The sequence below is a fragment of the Erinaceus europaeus genome, chromosome 10, assembly GCF_950295315.1.
Source record: "Erinaceus europaeus chromosome 10, mEriEur2.1, whole genome shotgun sequence".
Taxonomy (NCBI): domain Eukaryota; kingdom Metazoa; phylum Chordata; class Mammalia; order Eulipotyphla; family Erinaceidae; genus Erinaceus; species Erinaceus europaeus.
In genome coordinates, this window is record NC_080171.1 from 104,313,290 (window position 1) to 104,339,203 (window position 25,914).

At 44.3% G+C, this 25,914-nt stretch overlaps 1 protein-coding gene across 1 annotated transcript in view; it reads right to left on the reverse strand.

Annotated features, from left to right (window-relative positions):
- Positions 1-321: 321 nt before the first annotated feature.
- MED27 (mediator complex subunit 27) overlaps positions 322-25,914 on the reverse strand; it is a 266,902-nt gene continuing 241,309 nt past the window's right edge. The window contains exons 7-8 of the mRNA XM_007530321.3: positions 3,526-3,603; positions 322-1,368 (exon numbers count right to left, since the gene is read on the reverse strand). Coding sequence (XP_007530383.1) covers positions 1,234-1,368; positions 3,526-3,603 — 213 coding nt within the window. The 3' untranslated portion in view covers positions 322-1,233. The remainder of the gene's footprint in view (positions 1,369-3,525; positions 3,604-25,914) is intronic.

The following is a 25,914-nucleotide window of genomic DNA, read 5'->3' on the forward strand; positions in this document are numbered from 1 at the left end:
TACATTTGGAGCAGCATTAGAACTCAGGTAGGAACTATCCTTTCTTTTGGACATCTCAGAAGGAAGTGTCATTAATAAAGAGAATGCTGTTTATAGCATGAGACGATCATGGGAGAAGTGTGTGAAGCTCCCTGTCTTTCTCAAGACCATTGCCAGGTCAACAGTTCTCTCTTTCAGTATTTATTTATTTATTGGATAGAAAGAGCTGCAGCACTGCTTCACCACTTGCAAAGTTTCCCCCTGTAGGTGGGGACTGGGGCCTCAAACCTAGATCCTTGTGCACAGTAACATGTATGATCAACCAGATGTGCCACCACTCGGCCTCATTCATTTATTTATTTGGAACAATTCCTCACATAAGTTATGGCTTTCAATGTTGGTGTACAGACCTTGCATAAAATCAGCAGCTTGGATTAGAATACACTCATCTGACAAAACATGGACATACAAGCCAGGCTCACCTCTCACACAGGTTCTAGCTGGTAACACGAGCAGATTCCTTTTCCTCTGAGTAGTGTCACTGGCTTAATAAAAGAAACATCTGTGTGCTTTTTAATTTTCCTCTCAAAAAGAACAATTCATTTTTAAAGTCACCAAAACATCTTTGAAATGTAATATTTGCCAACACTGTCCTTTCTTCTGACAGCAAGAAACAGGGAAATGTATTCTCAGAAGAATTGTTTTAAACACAGACATTACCAAATTTTCTCTTATTGAAAAGTACAAATCTGTTTGCAGGTTCACTGAACACAAAAAGTACCTTGAGAAGTAAGCGACAAAGTCTTGTCTTGGGTACAAAAGGTTTATTGCTTATAAAAATAAATTACGAAACAAGACCCTCAACATAACAATACATGTGAACACAAGGGCTTGAACTATAAAGGCTCCTGAAGACGACTTAGAACATGGGACCTGAAGGATTAATTTGCCAGTATCTCAAACATACACAGAAGAACATGCTGCATAACTTCTTCATATTGAGTTCTAAAAAGGTCATCTTAGTCTTCCATATATTGGTTAAAGTGTATGATTAGTTCCAGCAACAAAGAAATGGACTTTGTTCAATAGGCTCAGTCTTAACATGCTGATTTATGAGAGAGAGAGTGAGAGCGAGCGGATACTGACATCTGAACAGTGAAGAGAGAGATCTGAGCCATCAACATGGTTTACGGCTTGTTTTGGAAGGTGTTGGATGGGGGTGGAATGTGCAGGCCAGTGTGGACTGCAGTGGGGCTACTGCCGGCAGGTGTCATGAAAGGCTTCGAGGGTTCGGAAATCCCTCCATGTGGGGGGAAGGCCATCTTGTAGAAACTTCCCGCAGCGCTGGCACGGGGCCTGGAACAGCTTTATGTAACTTCTTAACCAGGTCTAAAAAGAGAAGTGAGAGAAATGAAAGAAATGGAATCCGGGTGCTTCCAATGTCATCCTTCCTGTCAAGCCTAATGATCCTGAGGACAGAGAACTTAAGTTGGCTGTGACCCCAAGAGATACCCTGTGATTTTATAGAGAGCTGCATGCAGAATCCACAAGGTCAAAACACTGCTGATTTTCAGTTTCAGAGCTTACCCAGCCCCACCCAGCAGAGTTGAGATTTTAAAATAGAAATTCCTACTCTCAAAGGCAGGAAGTGTTTCCGAAGGAGTGGCCGTGAACTACTGCATAGCCTTGTGGCTCCAGGGGCGCACATAACCACATTTCATTTCTGAGCCCCATGTCTTCTGAATATTAGTATTGATCCTCTCCTTGTTCACTACCAAGAAGTGGTCATGGGCCTGTGTGAAGGAACACATTGCACAGCCGATGAATTCAGAATTCTCCGATGAGGTCAAATGTGCCTTCTTTCTAATCTGATTTCAGAGGTCATCACTCACTGTCACAATGTGGCCTAACAGACCTGGGGGGAGGGTGGGGACAACCTGGTGCTACCAAGTAACGTAATAAGCAGCAAATACATACTTGAGTGGTTCAGAGTGCAGAGTTCTTTTGGGCATCATACATAAGGATGAGACTCACATAACTCAATTCTTACATTCAAGGAGATTCACTACCCCCACCGCCCAAAAAAGAAAGAAAATCCCACCACCTACACAAAAATAAACAATTTCCAAATCCCACAGCAACAACAGGCAGGCAAGTCAAGCAAATTCTCCTGTGACCGGGGCACTGGAAACTCATCATTTAATGTTCTTCTGAATTAGTCAATAAGAGAAAATTGTTTTTTGAAGAGTTTGGTGGAGTATACTGATACCAATCCTGTCTTCACATGGCTGCTTTTACAGTGGCAGACCACGGCCCATAGACACTGTCACCCTTCCAAAAGCAAGGCATTAACGGTTTTGGCAACAAATATGAGGTCAATGGATCATTCAGTTCAACTATTTATCCTTCACTGCTGATCAAATTCAAACTCTCTAGAAAATCCCGAAGTCAGTTATCAGAGGGGAACTGGCATTACAACATGCTAGGTTATTTATTCCCAAACGAAGAGTTGTTGAAGACTGTTGACTGAATTATTTCTCCAACACATGTAAGAAATATGATGAAAAACTTCTGGGTTTGCTTGTTCAGTTTCCCCAGCTCCATGAGGCCCATTAACAAGCTGGGTTTGTGTTTTCCAGAGATGAGCTACAGGCTCTCTAAGAAGCTTAATTGTTGAGGCAAATGTGATCAGATGCATCGGATGAGTGATGCCCCACCTAGCTGACAACACTGATTGGGACTCACTAACAGCGGGTAAGCATTTTGAGTGAATCTTCTAACACGCTTTCTGGTTTGAATCAAAAAGGGAGTTTGTGCAGAGGTGAGAGATGGAGCCAGTTGTAAATGCACGAAGCAGGTCACATCAGCACGATATGCAAAAGGCTGGCTGGTCTGTCAAGGATGGGGTGGATCCAGTTGTTGGCTCTGTTTAGGCAGGTGCTGATGGAATGACTCTGGGGGTGCAGTGGAGTCCTGACTTGCAGTGTCTGATGATTTCCGTGGTAAAAATACTCTGGTTTCATTGAAAGCTACCAGCTGTTGGATAATCAGCTCACAAAATTCTGAACATCCAATAGGAACTGATTCCAGAATGCTAGTAGAATGGCTGTTTATTTAATTAATTTATTTTTCAAGGCTACCTCCCATGCTGAGCACCAACTCTGAAAAATCTAAAAATTAAACGTCTTTGGGAAATTCATGATTTATTTTAGTCACAGCTGTCTGCTCAGCACCAAGCACAGAGCCTGGCACAAATTAGGCGCTCGATAAATATATATTGACCAGATCGATGTTGGAAACTGTGTTGAAAGACCACTTCTGAAACCTCCATTTGTTCAGCAATAATAGAAACACCAGTTCACTAAATTCCAAGTGGTTACTCTTTGATCCATTCCAGGTTTAGAGAAAGTATCAATTCTGAACAGGTTCATCTCCCACTAAGAGGCTCTAGCAATCTTAAGATGAAACAGCTCTTCTTTGAGTTGACTTTTCTCAGGGATCTGAGCCAGGGTGTAAATAGGAAACTTGGGTCTGAAAGCCACTTACCATGAAGGATCTGACCACGACATCTGGCATCTGGGGCAGCTGATAGTGGAGCAGGGCAGTGGTGGCATGGTCTGTCACCTAGGAACCAAGGACAAAGACTAGACTTAGAGGCCACTCCTGACCAGCACAGAGAAAGCAAGACGAATGCATTCCCTTTATATGAAGAACTGGTCTGCATCTGAAATGCTCTTGGAGGAAAGGACATCTAAAATAAAATCTCAAGTACAAAAATTAGTTAGCAAAGCTGAGAGGGGAGAGGTGTGTTGGAGGCAGAAGGGATGCAGAGTGTTGTGTAGATAATCTAGCAGCATACTAGGACAGACAGGAACACCAGGAGGGGTTGAGGCCAGAGGAATTAGGAGATGAAGGAGGCCTGGGGGCGGTGTCACAACGGGGTTGATAAGTAACACTGGAAGAATGTGAAGGAATTGTTTCCAACTATACTTCTTTGACATCTTTCTTTCTTCTTCTTTTTTAAAAAAACTACTTATTTTATTTGATATGATAGAAGCTTTCATTCTGTAGCTGGGAACCAGGGGCTTGAACCTGGATCCTTGTGTGTGCTAACACAGGCACTTAACCAGGTGCACCACTGCTCCCCCACCACTCCCTGCCTCCCACTTCTTTATACTGAACAGTTTTCCTACAGGTGTCTTTCTGTTTTCCTTAATTTCATTTTGTCTCACAACTTGTAGGCATATAGGTTTGAGGGCCAGGAAGCTAATTACTGCTGATAATCTTCCCAAGAGGCTCCACAGTTTCTATCACCTTTCTGAGGAGCCTCACTTATGCATGCTCCTTAAGCAGTTCTCAAACTTGTGGTCTGTTGTTAGCATCTGAGTGGGCCACACCCATTGTCTCACAGAAGTCCAAGCACAGCCAAGGTCATAGCTTTAAGCTACAAGCAAACAGGCTGACCACATGAAACTAGCGCTGAGCTCTGTCCCCTGACCTTGATCCAAGTGTTCAATTTCTTTGGGTCTCCAATTTCTCTTCTGAAAAATAAAGGGCTGGTCTAAGATCTCTTGTAGCTCTGAAATTTGATGATGCCACGATTTGCTAATGCCTGCCATCAATCAGCAATTTAACAGATTATACCTAATTTGATAGTTGTGTTCAGATTCATGGCTTATTTGATTGTCCTCATTAGAAATTCTTGGCATTAAAAATGTTGTGGTTAAAAAAATGAATCAAAAACTCTAGGAAAAAAATCATGAACTTTATGAACAAGAACAAATATGGAGGCCTGGGGGAATATCAATAGCACAGTGGTTTACACTTTCCTGGCTGAAGAACCAGAGATCCCAGGTTCAATTCCTGACAACAACATAAGCCAGAGCTGAGTAGTACACTGGTAAACAGACAGACAGAAAAATACATGTCTACCTTGTGAAAACCTGCCATTTTCCAGACCACACCAGACCACACTAACAGACCCAAGCTGCAATAAGGCAAATTAGTCAGACTGGTCCAGGTTCCACATGGCTGCAAATGACCCAGAAATTGGCCCAGTTGTGTGTCCACACCTAAGATCGGAGAGGTCACACCCCAAGGGCAGGAAAGGGTGTGGGTGAAGGTTCTCCAGTTCACAGATCGCTCTAGCCCTCAAGTTTCCCAGATAAAATGGTGCATATGAAAATGCTCTTGGCCTGTAGCTATGCCATAGTGTTACCTGCTCCCTTCTGTGCTTTCCTTCACCCTGGCCTGCCTGTGGGCTGGAGAACCATGAGCTGCACCAAAGGATCTGAGACTCGGCTGCAGTCATACCCATCTGGTTTACTGTGTCCCCCAGGCCTAGAAAATCACCCAAGTCTAGCAGGTGTCCCCTACATATATACTGACCAAAGAAACTTAACACTGTCCACTCACCAAAGGCCACATAGCAGAGACACCTACACCGGCTTTCTTGCAAATGCAGCAACAGTTCTCATATTCAGCATCATTGAGAAGTTCTTACCCAAGTGACTTTCAAGATAAGTGGTACTTATTTCTTCAAGTGCAAACATTTTTTATTTTAAGCATTTTGACAGACAGCTTTCTAAAATGAGCAGCACCATTTTTTTTTTTTTTTAACAGTAGTAATGATAACTGGGCAAAATGGAGGACAGTAATTGGCGAGGTGAAATTAACGCTACAAACACTGCAAAGCAAATGGGGCCTAGTGGTCCCTTAGCTTAACAAGTTACCTAAAATGACCCATGTGAGTGACATTCTATGAGTTCATGAGACATTGTGTACACTCAAATTAGTCATTAAAAAACAAAGTTTTGGGGACTGGAGAAATAGCGCACTTGGATAATGCACTGCCTTGCTATGTACCTGAGCCAGGTTCAAGGCAGATCCCCACTGCATTGGAGGAAGCTTTGGTGCTGTGGTCTCTTTCACTCTTTCTGCCTCTCTGTCTCTATCTGAAAGAAAGAGAGAAATAAAGGGAGAGAGAGAGAGAGAGAGAAAGAAAGGAAGGAAGAAAAAGTTTTTGGAGAATTATATCTCCTGTGCCCACCCCTACAACTTATTTGGCAATGCGGCCTGCCTCCAACACCAGCACTCCTCCTCACCTGCTAAGTGCAGTCTTAGCAGAGTGAGCAGGCTGGCTTTGCCTGGTTGCTCCTTGGTTCTGGATATGTACCTACCCACGATGTGGAAGGTCCATCCAGCCCAGAGGTCCCCTAGGCTTATCCCAGAGCAGCATGTCTCAGCAACTTGATCACCTTGTCTGGGGCCAGATTCCCCAGTCAGACTGGCTGCCCAGAGGTCTAGGCCAAGACTGGCTACTTTGGCTGCACATTCTTTTTCACAATCTTTAACACAAACGGCCAACATTTTAAAATTCAGGCAACTTACTAATTCAGATCCCCAGTTTTTCTTAAAAGTGTCTGAGGATTTGAGAGGTGGTAATAGTGTACCTTTTCATGGGGGCACTGTGGAGATTACATGAGTCCAATCACTTGAAGTGCTGGCTTCTAATCCTCATGGCGTGCCATCTGGCCCACCCCATCAGCAGAAGGCAGGCATCAATGCCTCTGGGCAGGACACACAGCTGTAGTGTGCCCAGCACCCCCAGTATCTTACTTATACAGCTTGCTATGGGCTACTTGAAATTTTGGAATTTAGGGCCTCTACCCAAACACTGTCAAGTACCTCTCCCGGGGGCCAAGTGGTGGCACACACCTGGTACTAAGTACTAAGCACACATAGTACTAAGTTCGAGGTCCCACACAATGATCCGGGTTCTGGCCCTTGGCTCTCCACCTGCAGAGAGGATGTTTCATGAGCAGTGAAGCAGATCTGTATGTGTCTACTTTTCCCCTTCCCTCTCCCTCTCTATCTCCCCCACCTCTCTCAACTTCTCTCTGTCCTACCCAATAAAATGGGGGTGGGGGGAAGGCCACCAGGAGTAGCAGCAGATTCACAGTGCCAGCACCAGACCCCAGCAACAACCCTGGAGACAAACAAAAAACAACCCCCTCCCCACTGCACTGGTAAGACAAAGCATCTGGGGTGGGTGCCTGCTTTGCTTTGTGCACGACCCAGGTTTAAGTCTGGACCCCACTGCACTGGGAGAAGTTTCATTGCTGAGTTTTCGCTCTCTACACCTCCCCCTACCTCACCCCATTTCTATCTGAAAAAGTGATCCTGGAGTAGTGAAGCCTGGACAATGACCAAAACAAACAAACACAAAACAAAAACAAAAGTACATGCTATGTATACCTGCTCCTAATCCTCCTGTGTTGCTGGGTGCCCGACCTGGACTTCATCTTTGCTTTTTTTTTTTTTTTTTTTTTTTTTTTAAATCAGAGCACTGCTCAGTGTTGACTTATGGTGGTGCAGGAGACTGAACCTGAGATTTTAGAGCCTCAGGCATGAAAATCTTCTTGCATAACCACTATGCCATCTCTCTAGCCTTCTGGCTGAGTTTTGTTAAGTGTAAGGTGGCGAACCAGGCAAGGTATCACCCAGCCGCCTCAAGCAGCAATCCAGGCTTGGCACAAAATTCATGTTCAAGCAATGTCTTCACTCTTCTGAGTCATTTATCTCATTTCTCCTGACCCCTCTGCTTTCTTTGCCACTCTATTGCCACTTGACAGTCTAAGCTGCTGACCTTTTTTTTGTCAGAATGGCTGGGAGAGTGTAGCCAGCTCCCTCCATTTGCCACTCTAGTGTGGTATGAGAGGGGACAGACACTGCAGTGAGAAGGTAAAGGAGGTGAGTGCTTGAGGTCTGAATTCTAGTCCCACCTCTTGCAATAGTATCTCAAGTTACATCATCTTTTGCTAGCTGCGGGTTTTCCATCTGGAAAATGGGAATCATACAGGCAATAGTGATCACAAGGGACAGTTGTAAGGATTAAGTACAACAATGCCCAAGTACATCTGCTCAATAATGTTAGCAGTGGTTATTATTAAGTTATTTTTTTTGTCATTCCCCTGCTGAAACTTTCTCAGTTTCTGAATGTAACCAGGTATGAATCCCAAAACATGAACCTGACATTTAAGTTTCTGCTTCTTTCTTTGCCCCTCTTCTGAAAATGTCTCAACTTCACAGATGCTCCCTCCTCTTTCTCTCTCAGAGCCCATCCCTCTGCTTGGCCTCCTTGTCAATCCCTCTTGATCTGTCTAGTTCTCAGACAGAGGCTGGGCTGACACCAGAGTAGTCAGAGAAGCCTCCCAAAATCCCGATTGGGTCATGACTCCTTGCCTAGCTCTTTATCTTCACAGTGAAACCAAAAGAGGACCCACTGCTTGGGGCTACAGGAAGCCAAACTCTTGTTACATCACTATATGAAGGGGAAAATCTTTACGACCACTGGAACCTGCACTCAGAGGCCAGTGAATATGATTTCAGATCAAGCTCTCTGTCCTCCAAAGAGAGTCAGTTTTTAATACAGGTGCAAGTTGAAGAGGACTGGAGAATCAAGGACTGGACTTTGTGTTGATCAGGGAGATACTGAGGGCAACCACATTTTTTTGTTTTATTACCACCAGGGCTTTAGAACTTTGGCGTGTGTGTGTGTGTGTGTGTGTGTGTGTGTGTGTGTGTGTGTGTTAGTGTACTGTAGAGAGAGACAGACAGAAAGACAAAAAGTGGGGAAATGACAGCAGAGCACCAAAACTCTCCAATGTGGTGGTGATGGCCAGGCTAGAACCTGGGTTGTACACATGGCAAAGCAAGCACACTGTCCAAGTGAGCTATTTTACTGGTCTTGGGCTTTGTAAATCTTTCAACCTTCAGAACCATGGCTCCTCAAACTTCCTTTAAGAACAAGTGTATAATACCTCTTAGCTATTCATTGTTGCAAGAAGGCAAGGCCAGCAGGAAGGAGGCGGAGGTGTGAGTCACTAAAGCTATCCTTTAGTTTCTAGGTTCAATTTCAGCACATTAACTGTTTCTCTGCAAAAGACTTCCTATAAATAACTGAAGTCATTACCCCTATTCTTTTGGGTCATGATTTCAAGTTTTCATGAAGCGTTCTTCATGATTGAACTTACAAAATTAGTTTATGGGGAGTTGGGTGGTGGCGCAGCTGGTTAAGTGCATGTGGTGCAAAGCGCAAGGACCAGCTCAAGGATCTGGTTCGAGCCCCCAACTCCCCACCTACAGGGGAGTCGCTTCACAAGCGGTGAAGTAGGTGTCTATCTTGCTCTCCCCCTCTCTGTCTTCCCCTCCTCTCTCCATTTCTCTCTGTCCTACCCAACAATGACATCAATAACCACAACAATGTTAAACAAGGGCAACAAAAGGGAAAATAAATAAATAAAAAAATAGTTCATGTAATTTTTTAAGATTGGTTCCCCTAACTTGACTATGAACTTGGGCAAGCCAAGTCTGTTTAGTGCTCAACATGGCAGATCAGATTGTGGGGTAGAGGAAGTCTAATGGAGTGAGCCTGGAGTTGAGAATTCTAGGCTCTGGTGTATCCCTAATCTGTTGAGAATTCTGCATTTCTTTCTGTGCTAGGGGTTATGAGAGCTCACTGCCTGGCTCTCTTCTCCTGGGCACATGGGAACTTTCCAGCCTTCCTTATTTGAAGTTAGTTGAGGTCATGTGTATGAAGTGGATATTCCTTTTGGAGCCAATGAAGAGCTAGTATGGATTCTCTATGTCCGCCCACTACCACACACACACACACACACACACACACACACACACACACACACACACACACACACACACACACCTGTTAAACCTGGCCTGGGCTCTGAGACACAGCTCTCTGACAACTCAGAATAGAGGTGTTGTGCGAGCAAGAAATAAGCCATGAGGTACATTTGTTATGGAAGCATTACTTCCTTTCTCTATATATATTGATATATCCTCCTTGGAGGTTTATTTCCCATCTGTGAGGTGACTCAGGCCTACAATTCAAGTTATGGTCAGGGAACTGTTCCTTCTAGAAAGCTGTTTTATTTATTTATTTTTTAAATATTTATTTATTTCCTTTTTGTTGTCCTTGTTTTTATTGTAGCTGTAGTTATTATTGTTGATGTTGTTGTTGTTGGATAGGATAAATAGAAATGGAGAGAGGAGGGGAAGACAGAGAGGGGGAAAGAAAGACACCTGCAGACCTGCTTCACCGCCTGTGAAGTGACTCCCCTGCAGGTGGGGAGCGGGGACTCGAACTGGGGTCCTTATGCCAGTCCTTGCGCTTTGCACCACGTGTGCTTAACCCACTGTGCTACCGCCCGACTCCTAGAAAGCTGTTTTAATGTGCTTCAAGAGCTGGGAGATGACTTAGCAGTTAGAGCACACGCCTTAGCCTGTAAGAGGTCCTGGGTTCAAATACTTGCATCACACAGGAACACTGTGGAGAGTATGGGGCAGGAGGAGGGTATGGAGCTCCAAGGATGGTGGAATGGTGCTTTGGTGTGTCTCTCCTCTCTTGGAATCTCTCCCTCTCTACAGAATGAAAAACATAAAGGAGGTACTCAGTGAGGTATATGGTTCAGCCCGTGTAGCTAAATGAAAGTATAAATAAATGTGGTTTGTGGACTAGAGGCATTGGCATCACCTAATAGATCTGTTAAGAATTCAAAATCTTGGGTCGCTCTCTAGATATAGGATCAGAACCTTCCAGGGCTGAGGAAGCAGACTTCCAGCTACTTTGGGGGATGCTAAATCACAAAAGAATGCAAAAGATAATAAGCACATACCTCTCCCCCTTAGTCCTCCTTACTAAGTAGACACTGATTAAATAGCTCTGGAAAGACTAGAATTTCCAAAAGTCTCCCAGGATACCCATGCTAGTGGGGAGGGAGCAGATTTTGAGCAGCTGGGCAGTAGAGTATTCTAGGCGCTGTAGGAAAAAGGCTCTGAAAGGGGTAGGCTTTGAATAGGGGACACAAAGCAAAGGAGTACCAGTCTTTTTCATGAATGGTACTGCCTAAATTTCACAGTGGATGCTTTGGAACAGAAAAGTGTTTTCACAGTGGTTGCAGTGGTTTCTCATTATTTCTGAAAGGTACTTCATTTACTCCCCACAGCAAAGGAGATGGCTGTCAGCATTATTCCCATCCTACAGATAAGGACATGGAGGCTTACAGAGGGTGGGAAGATTCCCAGAGTAGAAAGTTCTTGCAGAACAATGGCAATTTGAATCCATGTCTGTGCATTCCCTTCCAACAGGAATCCTAGTGTTCAGGTGGCTGGGCCACCGTATGTTCACCATCTCTGGCTTTGGAAAGCCAGAATTGTGATGCCAAGAGCAAGTCATGATATTTGTGGCTCTTGATGACAGAGAGTCAATTAGAATCAATTAGACACATCTTCCTCCAGGTATGTCAGACTCGGCACCGCAACCCTGGCTTGGTACTGGTTCCTAGGAACAGCACCCCATCAGTTTTTTTTTCCATTATTGGGTCAGAAATTTAACCAAATTTCATCTCTTTTCACTAAGTCTGGTAATAAAAACACCAAATGATGGGTTTTGGTTTCCCCCCCACTGTTGCCATGATAATGTGATCCTTTCAATTAATTTCCCACTACCTGTTAGACAAACCAAGCTGGTTAATTAGCTGCATTTCCCCTCCCTTCCTCTCAAACTCTTGCACTGCCGGCTTTTGGGCTCCTGTGGATCAGCTCCAGAGCACTGGGCAAGACAGGCTTGTAGAGAGTAGGAAATTTACCTACAACAATCTCCTTTTTCATTAAAACATTCCACCCTCAATATATTTTGGTTTATACTTTTCAGCAACAAAGTTTTTTTTTTGGTTTTGTTTTGTTTTGTTCACCATCAGAGAAGTGGGAAAAAAACAGGCCTGGGGCAACAGAAATTGCTATTAACTAATTTAAATCGATTGTGTGCCATGCCAGCCAAGTTTTGGGTCCCATTATAGTGTACCGCTAATGAGATTCCACTGGGAGATAAAAGCTGCCTCCCTGGCGGGGAGGCCGAGGAAGGGCACTAATGCTTCTGAAGAAAGGAAGGCTGCTCATACACACCACTGGTGAGCACAGGTTTGAAAAGAGCTCTGGAAAAGATCAAAGCAGATGGAAAACTCAAGGAAAGGGGGGGGGAGGACATGAAAGTAACAATAAATCTGGAGGTGGAGGCAGGGGACTTTGCAAAAGGGGCAAGGGGGAACCACTGCAAAGGAAGCAGTGGGCAAAAGCACGGAGGGAAGGAGCTACCAGTGATAACTGATACCAGCCATCGGGACTCTGCCAAGAGATTCAGGTTTCTGGAAGCAAAGAAAAACTGCAGATAATTTACCTTACTTAGGGGTTGTGTCCCCCAAAGCCAAAGTTGTAGGTGATTTCGACTGGGGTGACATTTCTAGGGTCCAACAAGAAAGCCTCTTTGCCTTATTAACCTTACTTTCAATTTTCTCTTTCGTCACTAGCCAAGCTTTACTGAAATTCTCTCCTCCAGTGCCAAGAGGTGGGGGAGGTCTTCCCACCCCAAATTGACTAAGCACAAGGAGGCAGAAACGAATCTTTCAGGAGACCTTGAAACAGCTGCCAGTCAACACACTGGAGCGGAAGATGCCAGTCAAAACAAGTCTCCCAAAGCTCCTCTACCATATTGTGTGCATGGAGCTTCTGACATCTCCCCTCCCAGAAGCAGAGAGCCAGAGGGTACTTTGGAGATCATAAGTTATTTTAGCTAAATCTGAAAGCAGAACTGTTGGCAATAATAGCAGCAACCCAGGCCAACATTTACTGAACACAATTCCTGTACAAGGGCTGGTCTATAGCACGCAGCTCAGTGAGGAGCACAGGCTTTACAGGCAGACTGTACAGGTTTGGAACTTGTCACTTATGAGTCATGTGACTCTGGACAACAGATGAAATGTGTCAGTGCAGGGAACCACATCTGACAGCCAGTCCCCACTAAATGCGAGTATTTATAACCCCCGCTCCCAAATCTCCCCCCCCATGACCTTGCGATGGGAGTTGTGATGATGATTTTCAGTTCCAAGGAGGCAGAACAGGCACCCCAGCCTGGGGGCCCTCTACTCCAGGGCCTCTGGGTAGACTGAAGTTGCAGGGGCATGCAGAATGGCAGCAACAGACAAGTCAAGGGAATCAAAAGTACAGTGCAGGAAAGGGGAAATTCTTTTGTTGTGTTTATGACTTTGGCAGATAGAACCCAATCTTGTCCCATCTGTGTCAACAGCTAGCTGTGGGGCAGAAAGAACCACAAGACCATTTTCCGCTTAAGGTCAACACTACGCCTATCTCCACCTCCACCTCTACTCCCACTCCCAGCTTGGGTCTTACAGAGCTTTGGCTTAACAGATTGACAGTAAGGGAAACAGAGGGCAGATGGGTGATAGGTGCTCTCCCTCACTAAACCTTTTCCTCTGTAAGATCAAGAAGCTACCGAGCAACTTGAAAAGGGACACAGAAGATGACAGTAGTTGGCACCAGCTGGGGCAGCATGCAATCCACTGAAGGACAACTGTTCTGCTTCAGTGGGGCCCTTGTACTTCTCTCCACTTTTCCCCTTAGAATTTTCTGAGGGGTATCTGATTTGACTTAAAGGAAAATTTATAACTCCTTCTAGGGGTCCTTTCTCTGCACTTTCAGATGGTCTAGGAATTGTTCTCAGTGATACTGGAGTCCCTAAAGATTGTAGAAATCATCCTGTTTACATGCAGGCTCTGGGCACTGTTCCAAGGTTTCTAGAAGGTAGCCAACGTTGAAGACTAGGACCTAGGTGGTTAAAAAGTTCCCTTAAGGGATTCTGCTGTCAGCTGAGTTGGCAATCAGCGAACTGAATTAGTGAACAAGTGGCTGTGGGCCACTGTCACTTCCCACCACCAGGGGCCAGGCTGTGGCTGTGTGGTACCAGGCAGGAGCTGGGCCTCAAGAGAAGACTCCAGCAACTGCATACTCCTGCTAAGCTAGGGGAGTTGGGGCCTATGATTATTAAAAGGATGTCCCACAAGATTAATAAATAGGAAAGTGAAGTACCCAAGCATTTAGAAGTTGCTTATTTAAAATAAAGAGAAGTCTGAGAGAGAGACCAAGATTCTGGCTCTCTTCCAGCCAATACTTAATTTTTATATATGGTAAAGAAAGGTTCTCTTTGGCCAGCATTAATGTGAACAAAAAGCAGGGTGTGTGGTGGGAAAGAAGGCAACACTGAGCTGTCAAGAGATGGGGTTCCTTCCCAGATTAGTCACCAATTATCTGGATGACCTTGGCCATATACTTAAAGGAGAGTGAGGTTGAAAACAGTGCTCCTGAAGCCTTAAGATCTAGGTTTTTAGTGGATGTCTTTGAAAGACCAATATTCTCATCTTGAGCTTCATCCTCAGACTCACCAGTGATGACATTCAAGTCCTCTGTTGTTTTTAAAACAGGACAGTTCGTTTTGTTTTAAAAAGGACAGTTTGATACCAGCAGCAGCAGAGGCACCATATTTCTGCTTCACTCCAGAACCCACCTGTGGTCAAGATCTCATGTGGTCCTCTGTTTCTGGGCCTTTTTCACAAAGAGCTGAGAGAACTGGGCTCAAACCCCAGGAGGCTAGAAGCTCAGTGCTAGTCCTGTTTTCACTCTCTTATTTCCATCTCCATGCATTTCAGGAGAGTGAACTATCAGGCACCAAAGTCAAACATTTGCTGCTTGGCTGTGCCTGTGTACAATGCACAGAATAAAAATTAATTACACTTTAATGTCACACAAAGAGGATAGATCACGAGTTTGGGTCTCTACTCATAGTTTTTGCAAGGACAGACTCACTCTTAAGGAGCAAGGACACTAGGAATCTCTTGGAATGAGGAATTTCTTTGTGTGTCTTGGAGTGAAAGATGTGAATCTAGTGTGTTAAATGCGTAAAGAAAGATTATAATTCCTGTCTGCAACATTGCTCCAAGGAAGAACACTGGCTTTATGAGGAACATTTAAAAGAGTCCCAGAAGTACTCTTTCCATGAAGAAAGGAACCATGATTAATTCAGAACTGGGATGCTATGACGCCAGTCCTGAAAGTGGGCTGGGGCAGCAGGGAGCAGAATGAAGACAGTTTTTAAAGTCTGGATAAAAATACAGCAGGGTTTATACTATGCACCTTCAGTCACTAATCTTTGCCCTGGATTTGTATGCTGTGGGTTCAAGAGGCTAGAAATCTAAAGGGACCAGGGATTACTTAGATGGGATCAACACTTCCTTCTCTGCTTGATGAAGGAGCCATTTGCATGGGCTCTGAAGAACTTATCATAGTGCATGGGAGCCAGGCTCTGCTGTTCTGGGATGAAAATGGAATCAGGACTGTGTGGGGCTGAGAAGGGCAGACAGACACAACTGTTCATCCTGCTGAAAATCCTGTGGTCATAATTTTGAGATAAGGTCTCTGTCTATAGAGCAATGAAGGAGTTTTTGAGGGCTCAACCCCACCCAGTCCTCTTTTGTTGTTGCTTTAAAGTTCTAGTTAAGATGCCATTAATACACCCCAAAGGGAAACCCCTCCATTCCATGGGCTTCTGGGTGCAGACTGGGGTGGGTGTACTTCCCTATAACCATTCTGTACTGTCTTATGGCATATAAGGTCCTCAGGACTTGGAGTTCAGTCTGTCTTCCTGCTGCACCATTTCATTATTTCAGGAAAACCAGCTGCTTTAATCATTCCCTTTAATGCTACATTCTCTTTGTGCTTAAGCCTGGAATGCAATTCCTTTGGGTAGGTGCTTCTTCCCTTCTGAGGTAGTCTGGAGGCTACTCTCTTTGTCCCCTGGCCTTGCCTGGACTACCAGCAACACCTCATGGACACCCCAGCCCTACACTTGCCTGTCCTGTGAGTAGAAGGCCTGCCTTGCCCTCTGGTGTGTTGCTGGCGTCATCTGACCTCCTTAGGCAGAGCTCAGGGTTACTCAGGTGAGCAGAGTGCTCAAAAAGGTGTTTTTGCATGAACCTGTTAAGACCTGCATGAAGAAGAGATAAAGTGAGAGTCTACTTATTTATTTTTTGATCAGTGGGATTAGTAGAGCAGAGTCAAGAAGGGTTCCGAAGTGGGAAAAGCTGAGGTCATGGGGCACTGCAGGCAACCAGGGTGCAGGAGCTCTCCAGGGTGCTGACCGGTTTTAGGTTTTATGCTTCTGCCAAAGACCTTGTGCAAGGGCTGAGAGGTGCAGTACACAAAAGGTCCTTGACATTTCTCAGGATTAAGGAATTAAGACTCTTCATTTAGATGAAAGGAAAAAAGTTCAATGCTTTCCAGATGGTAAAATGCCAGACTCTGTTGCTGGTTGCCAGGAAAGTCTAGGCCTAAGATACCTGAATTGTTCTGTACCCACTTGGTGTGATGTTATTTTCTGCAGGAACAGCCTTGCAGTTAGAGAAACACATCCAAAGACATCTGGGCTCCCAAGAAAATACAGACAATACCACCTACTTCACCATCAAAACTGAGGCACTGCAGGAGAAAGAGCAGATAGAGTGAGCAGGGTGAGAACCCACAGCTCTGCTACCATGTGCCAGGAGCCTTCTGCCCATTCCCTGCTGTGCAGGGCAAATAAGGAGTTAGGGTGAAACATACCCTGCCTTCAAGGGTCAGCAGAGGTGCCATTGGCCTTCTTAGGACATGAGAACTGTTCTAGGTCTTGATTATGTGATATGAAGTCAGCAAGTCAGGGATGCTTAAAAGGCACAGCTGGGTGGCTGTAATCTAGGAGTCCAACTTTCCTTCGACCTCACTTTTTAACCAGGACTGGTTATGCCTAAAGAAAAGTGGAGATGGATGGCACTTTTGTGGGGAAGTTAGTTTGTCATGCAGCTGGCCTTTGGTTTGCTTTATAAAATACATCTGATACCAAATGGGTCAAATGGGTATGCTGTTTAATGATGGGGATATGGTCTAAGAAATGTGCTGTTAGGCAATTTCGTTATTGTAGAAACACCACAGAGTATAATTACACAGACCCTGATGATACAGTCCACTATACATTTAAGCTGTGAAACCAGCACTGTAATGTGGCCTGCCGTTGACCAGCATGTGTTTATTATGTGGCACACAATTCTAGATGGTGATGGATCCTATGTCCCATGTCCCTCCCTGTGACAGCTGTAGTAACAGCAGCCATCATTTAGTGAACATTTAGTCTATGCAACCACAGTGCCAAGACTTTCTAAAGCCTCAGTATGCTGAATCCACACAATACAAATCCCATGAAGGGAGCTTTATTATCAATTCCCCTAGTTAGTCTCTGCATAACATAGCTGATGCAAACCCAGGCCTATTAGATTCCAAAGTCTATGAAGCTTCCTGGTGAAGAGACCAGGAATAGGTGGCAACAGTCAGAGGGCACAAATTTCTAAGGAGAGGAAAACGTCACTGTCCACTGAGTGAGTCACCTCATACCTCCTATCTATGGACTCAGTTCACCTTATACCAATTCTGTGACGCAGTCACTTTTATGATCTGTTTTTACAGATGAGAAAACTGATGTAGGTATAGAAAGAGTAGTGTTCTGATGGGTTCTAAACTCATGGCAGAAAAACTCAGCCACTGCACAGGGCTAGTCTTTCTGGAATAATCAACATGGGGACTGTCTACTAGGGCTGGAGAAAGGAACAGATGAGGTTCGCAGACAAGCACAGGTTTGGGAAGCTGTCTCACAGCACTGGGCAGCCAGTTGCATTGTAGGAAGGAGGCTTGGGGAATAGCAGGTGGACAGGATTCCCAGAAGCAGCTGGATTCTGACCTAGAGGACACTGAGTGCCATTCAACACAGGAAGACATAAACTAGAGAACTGAAAACCGACAACTCTGTGACTCCTCTAATGGCAGAGAGCCACAAACCACTTCCAGTAGGATGGGCTAGGCTTTCCTGCTCCATTTAAATCACAAACCTGGGAACAATCAAGTACCTTGATAAGGCTTTGGGTAGCACCACATTCTAGAGTGGTTGAGGAAGTCTTACAGAGAAAAGGCAGGGGGTGGGGGATGGAGGGATAAATGACCTGATCTATTCTGGGTTTAGAAACCTGTGAATATGCAAACCTGCCCTGTTAGGGGAAGGTGGTGATAAAAGGCTTTGCAGATGGATGGAAGAGCATAATGATCCTTCTTTGCCATTTTCAGCTCCCAGGGCCCCTTGGGCTGACATTTCACAGGATGGACTCTTATTTCCCTTTTGCTTATCCTACCTGGTCAATACAATCCAGCTGTCAGCTACAGCAAGGGCTGCCCTTCAGGGTGACCCTGGACCTGCCTGTCACCTCTGCTCACTGATAGCTTATTAGGAGTTTTTTTGTTTTTTTTTTTCCTTCCTCACTAGAGCACTGCTCAGCTCTGGCTAATGGTGGTTGGGGGATTGAACCTGGGACCTTGGAGCCTCAGGCATGAAAGTCTTTTTGCATAACCATTATGTTATCTCCCTCTTCTCCCCTTCTTCTTCTAGCGTTTGCCCTTCTTCCGTAGCCAGTCAACAGCATCAGGTTGAGCCTGATGTAAAGTTTCGAGACATCCTTTGAATCTGGAGAGGTGGCAGTCGTTGACTATGTGGGTCATAGTCTGTAGCCGCAGGGGCAGTTCGGGTCGTCTCTGGCTCCCCAGCGATGGAACATAGCGGCGCACTGGCCATGGCCTGTTCGATAGCGATTGAGGAGGGCCCAATCAGAACGTGCTAGGTCAAAGCTGGGTTGATGCTTGCAGGGGTCTGTGATGAGGTGTTTGTTCTTTACCTCAGCTGACTGCCAGCTCTGTTTCCAAGAGTCTGGAACAGAGAAGTTCAGTGTAGGCGTAGGAGACCAGATTGGGTGACGAGACGTCAAGCGTTGGACAGGGTGGGCGAAGATATCTGCGTATATTGGTAGGTCCGGTCGAGCGTAGACATGGGAAATGAACTTAGATGATGCCGCATCCCGACGAATATCTGGCGGGGCGATGTTGCTAAGAACTGGCAGCCATGGAACTGGGATGGAACGGATGGTTCCAGAAATGATCCTCATGGAGGAATATAATTTGGAATCGACCAAGTGGACATGGGGGCTACAGAACCATACAGTGGAATAGCATAATGCCAGAGATGATGATTGTAGTGTGGAAGCGCTTGCGCCCCATGAGGAGCTGGCCAGTCTTGCAATGATGTTATTCCTCGCGCCCACCTTTGCTGCAGTTTTTATGAGATGTTTGTGAAATGACAGAGTGCGATCGAGAGTAACGCCAAGATAGACTGGCTGGGCTTCATGCCATATTCTCGTATCGCCAAGCTGCACATTAAGCTCACGCGAGGCCGAGGCATGGTGTAGATGGAAAACAGATGATACCGTTTTTGCAGTGCTAGGGATTAGTCGCCATTTTTTACAGTAATCAGATATCAGAGACATGCCTTTCATGAGTGTTTCCTCGAGGATGCCAAACTTGGATGCCTGAGTTGCACAGCAGATGTCATCGGCGTAGATGAACTTCCTTGAAGAAGTTTCTGGGAGGTCTTCTCCCCTGCTATTTTGTTTCTAAGAGCAGTCCTCCAGCCTGGTGCTTGCTCAGACCATGGGCAGGGATCTCTCTCTCTCTCTCTCTCTCTCTCTCCATAAACTGCCCACTTGCTCTTGCATTGGTGAAAGCTGTTCCCTCAACTTTCTCTCTTTGGCACTGTTAAGACATACTTCTGAGGTGGTAACAGAATGCACAGACACAACACAAGTGCCATCCTATTCTGTCTGTAGAATCCAAGTTCTCTTCTGTGGAGAACATCAATCAGCATTTTAGAGAAGAGATACTGTCACAGTGACAAAAGTGGGAACAGTGGTCAAAGCAAAAGGTCCTCTGGGACATGGCTTTAACAAGGCTGTGGCATCCTTTCTAGGTGTGGTGCCCCACCTCCGTGGAGCACTGAGCAATGGAGGGTAGAGAGCTAAGGTAACTTTAGATATTGTACAGCATGAGTGCTAACATAATTTAACAACTATTTATTGAGTCTCTTTAGCAATGTGAAAGGCTAAAATAGGTACCCATACTCAAGTAACAAGCCTTATGCCAAAGTGGGTGATGGTTCTCGTTTTCTGGGAACTATCTACTGCTGGACACCTCCCTTTCTGGGAATTAGAAGGAGTGACAGGTTAACTTTGTCACAAACAATCTGAGAAAGCATTCGTTTTATGCCTGGAACTCAATTTAATTCAATTTTCAGAGAATTAAATCTTTTAGGGGTACATTTACCAAATAGCTACAGGCTGTCATCCAGTAAGCATTCCTTGAGAAAGTCTGTCCTCAAACAGGTTGCTCTTTGTCTCAAAGTACAAATGAATGAGTGAATGTAGACATGAACAATCAGTGACACCCTGCACAGAACACTGCCCCACACTGGACAACGCACCTACCCATAGCTAAGCTTTGCTAAAGGCAGCAACTAGAAGGGTTACTCTTTCCCTCTGGAGAACGATGACTTTGGAAGAAGAGTTGCATCTGTCTGTGGACTATGATTTTTTTTTTTTTCATCTTCTTTCTGAGGGTCAAGGCTAGTTAAGTGTGCACTTAACTGCTCCCTCTGACACTCTCACTTCTCAACCTGCCTACCCAGGGCAGCAACTCTCCTCCAACCCTATTTCCTCAGCCTCCCTACCAGGATTTAACACAGTAAGTGGCTGTAGATTTGCTCCGCTCTTCCTAAGTTACTGGATGAAAATGCACACTAGTTTGAAATGAGGAGGTTAAAGATCAAAACAGTGGCTGCCCCTGCAGAGTTTAAATGTCAGAAAAATATGAACACATTTGAAACCTTTCCTGGCGCTTTGTGATTCTGCCCTTTCAGATGATTCCCCCCTATTTCCAGCTTCCATTATCTGAATCTGCTCTGCTGGACACTTGCTGGCTATAAAAAGCTTCTTCACCCTAGGACTGAGTGCAAAGAGCCTCTGGGGCACCACAGTAAATGATGGGGACCTATTGGTAGCTACAAACCCACAGCAAGATGTCTGCAGTCCTTTGCTACTTATGTACACTTCAGTAAGGGGTCTAATGAGGAAGAGAGAAAGGGCTTGCTGACAGTCACTGTTGCAGACAAAAGGCAGGCCATATTTAGCTTCACATGGTGGGATTTGCTACAGAACCACATGTGCTCATCTTTGACCCAGTGGAAGAGAAGAGAGTTTTCCAGAAATAAAAGGGTGAGTATAAGCTGGGTTTGGCTCTGTAAGTCAGCCTCTCCCCTTACCCCTTTACCACTGTGTCCCCTTGTTTTGTCACATTGAGGGGAAACTCCTTAAGGGTTTTCCACCTTCCCAACAGGCTCAATCTTTGCAGCTACCACTGCTACTTGTGGCCAGGAAGACATACACAACACACAGTAATTGCCAACCACATAATGAACACCAAAGAAAGGGAAGTCCTGGGGATCTACACTAGAACAATGCATGGAGAGTACCTCTAGTGGCAGAGTGAGAGCTGATGCTGGCTGACCAGTATTCCCCTGGCAGGGGTATTACTGTTACGCAAATGTACAGTTAGGACATCCGGGGAGATTTTCTGCCTGAAAACATCCCCTCTTACAGATGATCAAAGAACCTCCTTAACTCTGTCACTGTACTCCCTCAATGTACTTTTACTCTTTCAGGTTAAGTTTTTCTGGATACTGCTGATAACAAGCCCTCCCCTGAGCAGTCTGTTTGGACTGGTGTAAGTAGACAGCTGATGGGCAGGAGGGATGCTTACCACAGTGCTCTCAAGCAGTATCTTTCTGGGAAATGCTACAAGCAGTATCAATCAGGACACCCAAAATTTAAGTGGATGGACAGGAAGAAAATAGAATTCTGAGAAATCGCTGATACTAAAAAGCAGAGTTTAGAAATCTAGCCACTGGATTCTGTTTTCCTTTTTTTTTTTTTTTTAAGCACTTTGAAGTTTAAAATGCTAAACATTATCCCATAAGATAAACCTGGTGGTCCTGGCCCGGCCTTTCAGAATCTGTAATGAGCCACAGGGTCCCCCAGCTTTGTTTTTAGAGCTTGGGTCTGACCTCTGACAACTGATACCCTCAGGTGAATACAAGGAAATCTGCACAGTGCAGTTATGCCCTCATGATGCCACACAACATATTCTTTATCCAGCACCTTTCGCAAGCACAATGATAAGGAACAGAGTATTACAAGGTCCTTTTCTATGTGATGATGATTAGATGAAAGCTTTACTGATAGAAGGCTATGTTATTACTGCATTATATTATTTTCCAATAGATTCCACAAGTTGACAACAAGTAGATAATGTTCTAGTATGGAAGAGAGAGAAATCTTGTTTTGTTAAATGCAATCTCAGCCTTTGTGTATGTACCGAGGTGCTAACCTGGCCCAATTTTTATTTTACATTCTTGGGAGGAACGGGAGTGAGGATGAGAAAGGAGAGAGGGGGAGGCAATGAAGGGGTTAGGAGGAAGGGAGGGGCACAGAGAGAAGAGAATAGGCAGAAAAATCTTCCTTTAGTTCTAATCAGAAAGCTCTATCACCTGACCCCAAAATGGGGTTCTTTAATCTAGTACAAGGATCAATATCAGAGGTCAAGTCTACTTAGTTAAAAATAGGCAGGAATGATAAAAGAATTTCAGAAAGCTTTCTCTGCACAAACTTAGACAGTATGCCACTCACCAGTTGAGATAAAACTCCCATCACTACAAATTTATGCACTTTTACTACTTCAAACATGTTACATAAACTATAAGAGAGGAATTGGTGCCTGCTCTGAAATCTCTCCAGCTAGACTAATATCAAATTTTAAACATTGCTTCAGTTTGTGTTTGTAGTTTTAAACAAATAGAAAGACTGCCTGGCAGCTTATTTTTAGGGGAGGTAAAATAAAAATATAGCAGTGTCTCTCCAAATCTATGCTTCACCAATTCTGTGTTTCACACATTTTACAACTTCCTAATAAACTTTCTGGCTGCATTCAAATAATACTTAATACTACACAGAACATTAAAATATATATATGCAAAGCAAGCATGTGCAAGCCCCTCCCTCATGAAGGGTATTTGAATGGAAATTGGAACATTGTTAAAATGCCAGGTCTGGGACTACAGTGCTTGACCCCTCCCTTACTCGGCCCCACACAGTTATGGCCCGCCTTTTGTCCAAAAGGTAGCCCATTGCAATGCCACAGAGGACACTCAGAAAAACCAGGTTAGAGAAAAACAAGCTGTCTTAGTGTTCCTTATTATTAAAGCAGAAAAAAAAAATACAGACAATGAATACTTTCTGCTTCCTTGAATGTTTTCAAAAAGTTAGCTTTTACAGCTGAGACTTCACTCATGCAAAATAAGTTAATGCCTCATGTTTGGCCGGTGAGATAAGAATATTAAGATAAAAAGTGGACTTGCTTGCACCAAAGCCCAGACATGACAATATGTTTTTTTCCTTTAGGCTCTAGACTCAAAGGGGGAGATTATTTTTTTCCTGCTATTTCTTCTAGGTAGCTCAGCTTGGTAAGGGAAGGTTAGGAGCCAAGACTATGATTTTTCTTTTACAAATCATTTTTGCGCTAGTTTTAGATTTAAAGAGAAGTTACAAAACTGGTCCACATGGTTCCTATGTACCCCTCACCAGTTCTCTGCACTGTTAATATTCTTCCTTACCCAATACATTCATCACAACTAAGAAACCAGTACTGATTTGTTGGTATGCTTCTAATTCTGCTTCTAAAACCCCCTTGTTTCATTGGTTTAATCCCCCCTGCTTAACACTGTATTCTATTTACATAACCACTGTTAATTAAGCACCGCCCTGCCTGCAGGGCATTGGTTTAATCCTGCTGGTTCATACTCTCTTTTTGCTCTGCCCCCTCTCCTTGTCACACCCTGATTTCCACCAATCTTTTTTCGCTCCACCCTCTCTACGTCACATCCTGTTTCCACCCTACTTGGCGAGTATATATAAGGACAGGATTGTGATTAGAGATGGGCTTAGATTGTGCTGCGTTCCACATGAATAAATACTGAACTGTGTACCACTCAGCCATGAGTCTCTGGTCGTCTGTCTCCTGCCTGCGAAGCTAGCCCGGCATTGATTAGTTATCATTGATTACACTCCATACTTTCGCTGAGATTTACCAGTTTTTCCAGTATTATGATCTTTATGTTTCAGGATCCAACTCAGGTTGGCATATACCATTTAGTTGTAATAAATTAATGAAAGTTTAATGCTTATATAAAATTCCTAAAAATGTGCTTTTGGGTCATAAACTAGGCCTAGGCATCTGTCCGTCCTTTGCTGACTAGTTTCATTGTAAAGGGGTCTGGGGAATAATGTGAACTGATGTACATTAAATACCAGAGGGCTGGTTCATTATGCTTCTTTGATACAACAATCTCAGAGTCTGTTTCATGGACATAGGGTTTCCTTCTGGAATAATAAAATGTTTTGGAAATAAGAGGTGGTAGTTGTATGACAATAAGAAGACACTAGAAGTCATGGAATTATTTACTTTAAAATGGCTACTTTTATGTTACATGAATTTCACCTCTACTGAAAAGAGGAAATCCCTGTGCTCTCTAAAATTTTTGACATATCTTAGACACAACAACTACTCAAATGGGAATAACTGGGGTCCCGTTTTTAAAAACTATATTTCTCCTGCCCACCAATCTCATGAATGGTTTCTCAATGAGCTGAGAATAAAATGTACAGTTTCCAGGTCTTGCCTGCCTCTACTTGCTCTGTATTTATTTCCTCCATGTCCAGTGCACATCCCAGTCACAGAGGCTTCTGGCAGTTCGTGCTTACACTATGCCATTCCTCAACATGAGGTTTCTGGGTAGCTGAACTGGATGAGATGATGAATGAAATTACAACTGATGTTACTATTTGCACTACTGGATAAAAATTGAGACAGAGGATAGTTGAGAATTGTACTTAGGGAAATGGCCCAAACACTATGGAAGGTGGTAGAACCTTCAAAAGTTGCAGGCATTCAACTGACTCAAGGACAAGAACTTCTTAAAAAAAAAAAAAGGGGAGTCGGGCGGTAGCACAGCAGGTTAAGTGCACATGACGCAAAGCGCAAGAACCAGCATAAGGATCCTGGTTCGAGCCCCCGGCTCCCCACCTGCAGGGGAGTCGCTTCACAGGCGGTGAAGCAGGTCTGCAGGTGTCTATCTTTCTCTCCCCCTGTCTTCCCCTCCTCTCTCCATTTCTCTCTGTCCTATCCAAAAACGACAACAATAATAACTACAACAATAAAACAAGGGCAACAAAAGGGAATAAATAAATAAATATATAAAAAAATATATATGTGTGAATATATATACATATATACAATATATATGCACTGCTCAACTCTAGCTTATAGTGGTACAGGGGATTGAATTTGGGACCTTGGAGCCTCAGGCATGAGTTTCTTTTCTTTTTTTCTTTTTTTGCAAAATCATTATGCTACCTCCCTCACCCCTAGGATAAGAACTTCTTATGACTGGGACCTAGGAAATGGATTTACTCTATTCATATTTCATTTTTTCCTAACATTTCCCAAACAGTATTTCATGAAGCCCAATAACTGAAAAAAATGTCAACAGTAAAGGTAGAAACAGCCTTTTCTGATAGACTTCCGTCCATTCCCAAGTCACTGTTAGACCACAAGGGTTCTGAGAAAATGGGTTTAAAAACTGCAGGTTGGGGGGCCGGGCGGTAGCATGGAAAGGACTCCCCGCAAAGCGCAGGGACCACAGTAAGGATTCCAGTTCGAGCCCCCGGTTCCCCGCCTGGGGGTCACTTCACAGGTGGTAAAACAAGTCTGCAGGTGTCTATCTTTCTGTCCTCCTGTCTGTCTCCCTTCCTCTCTTGATTTGTCTCTGTTCTATCCAACAACAACAATAATAGTAGCAATAAGGACAATAAAAATGGGAAAAAATGGCCTTCAGGAGCAGTGGATTAATAGTGCAGGCACCGAGCCCCAGCAACAACCCTGGAGGCAAAATAAATAAATAAAGTATTAAAAACTAAACAAAACAAAAAAGCCCCTGCA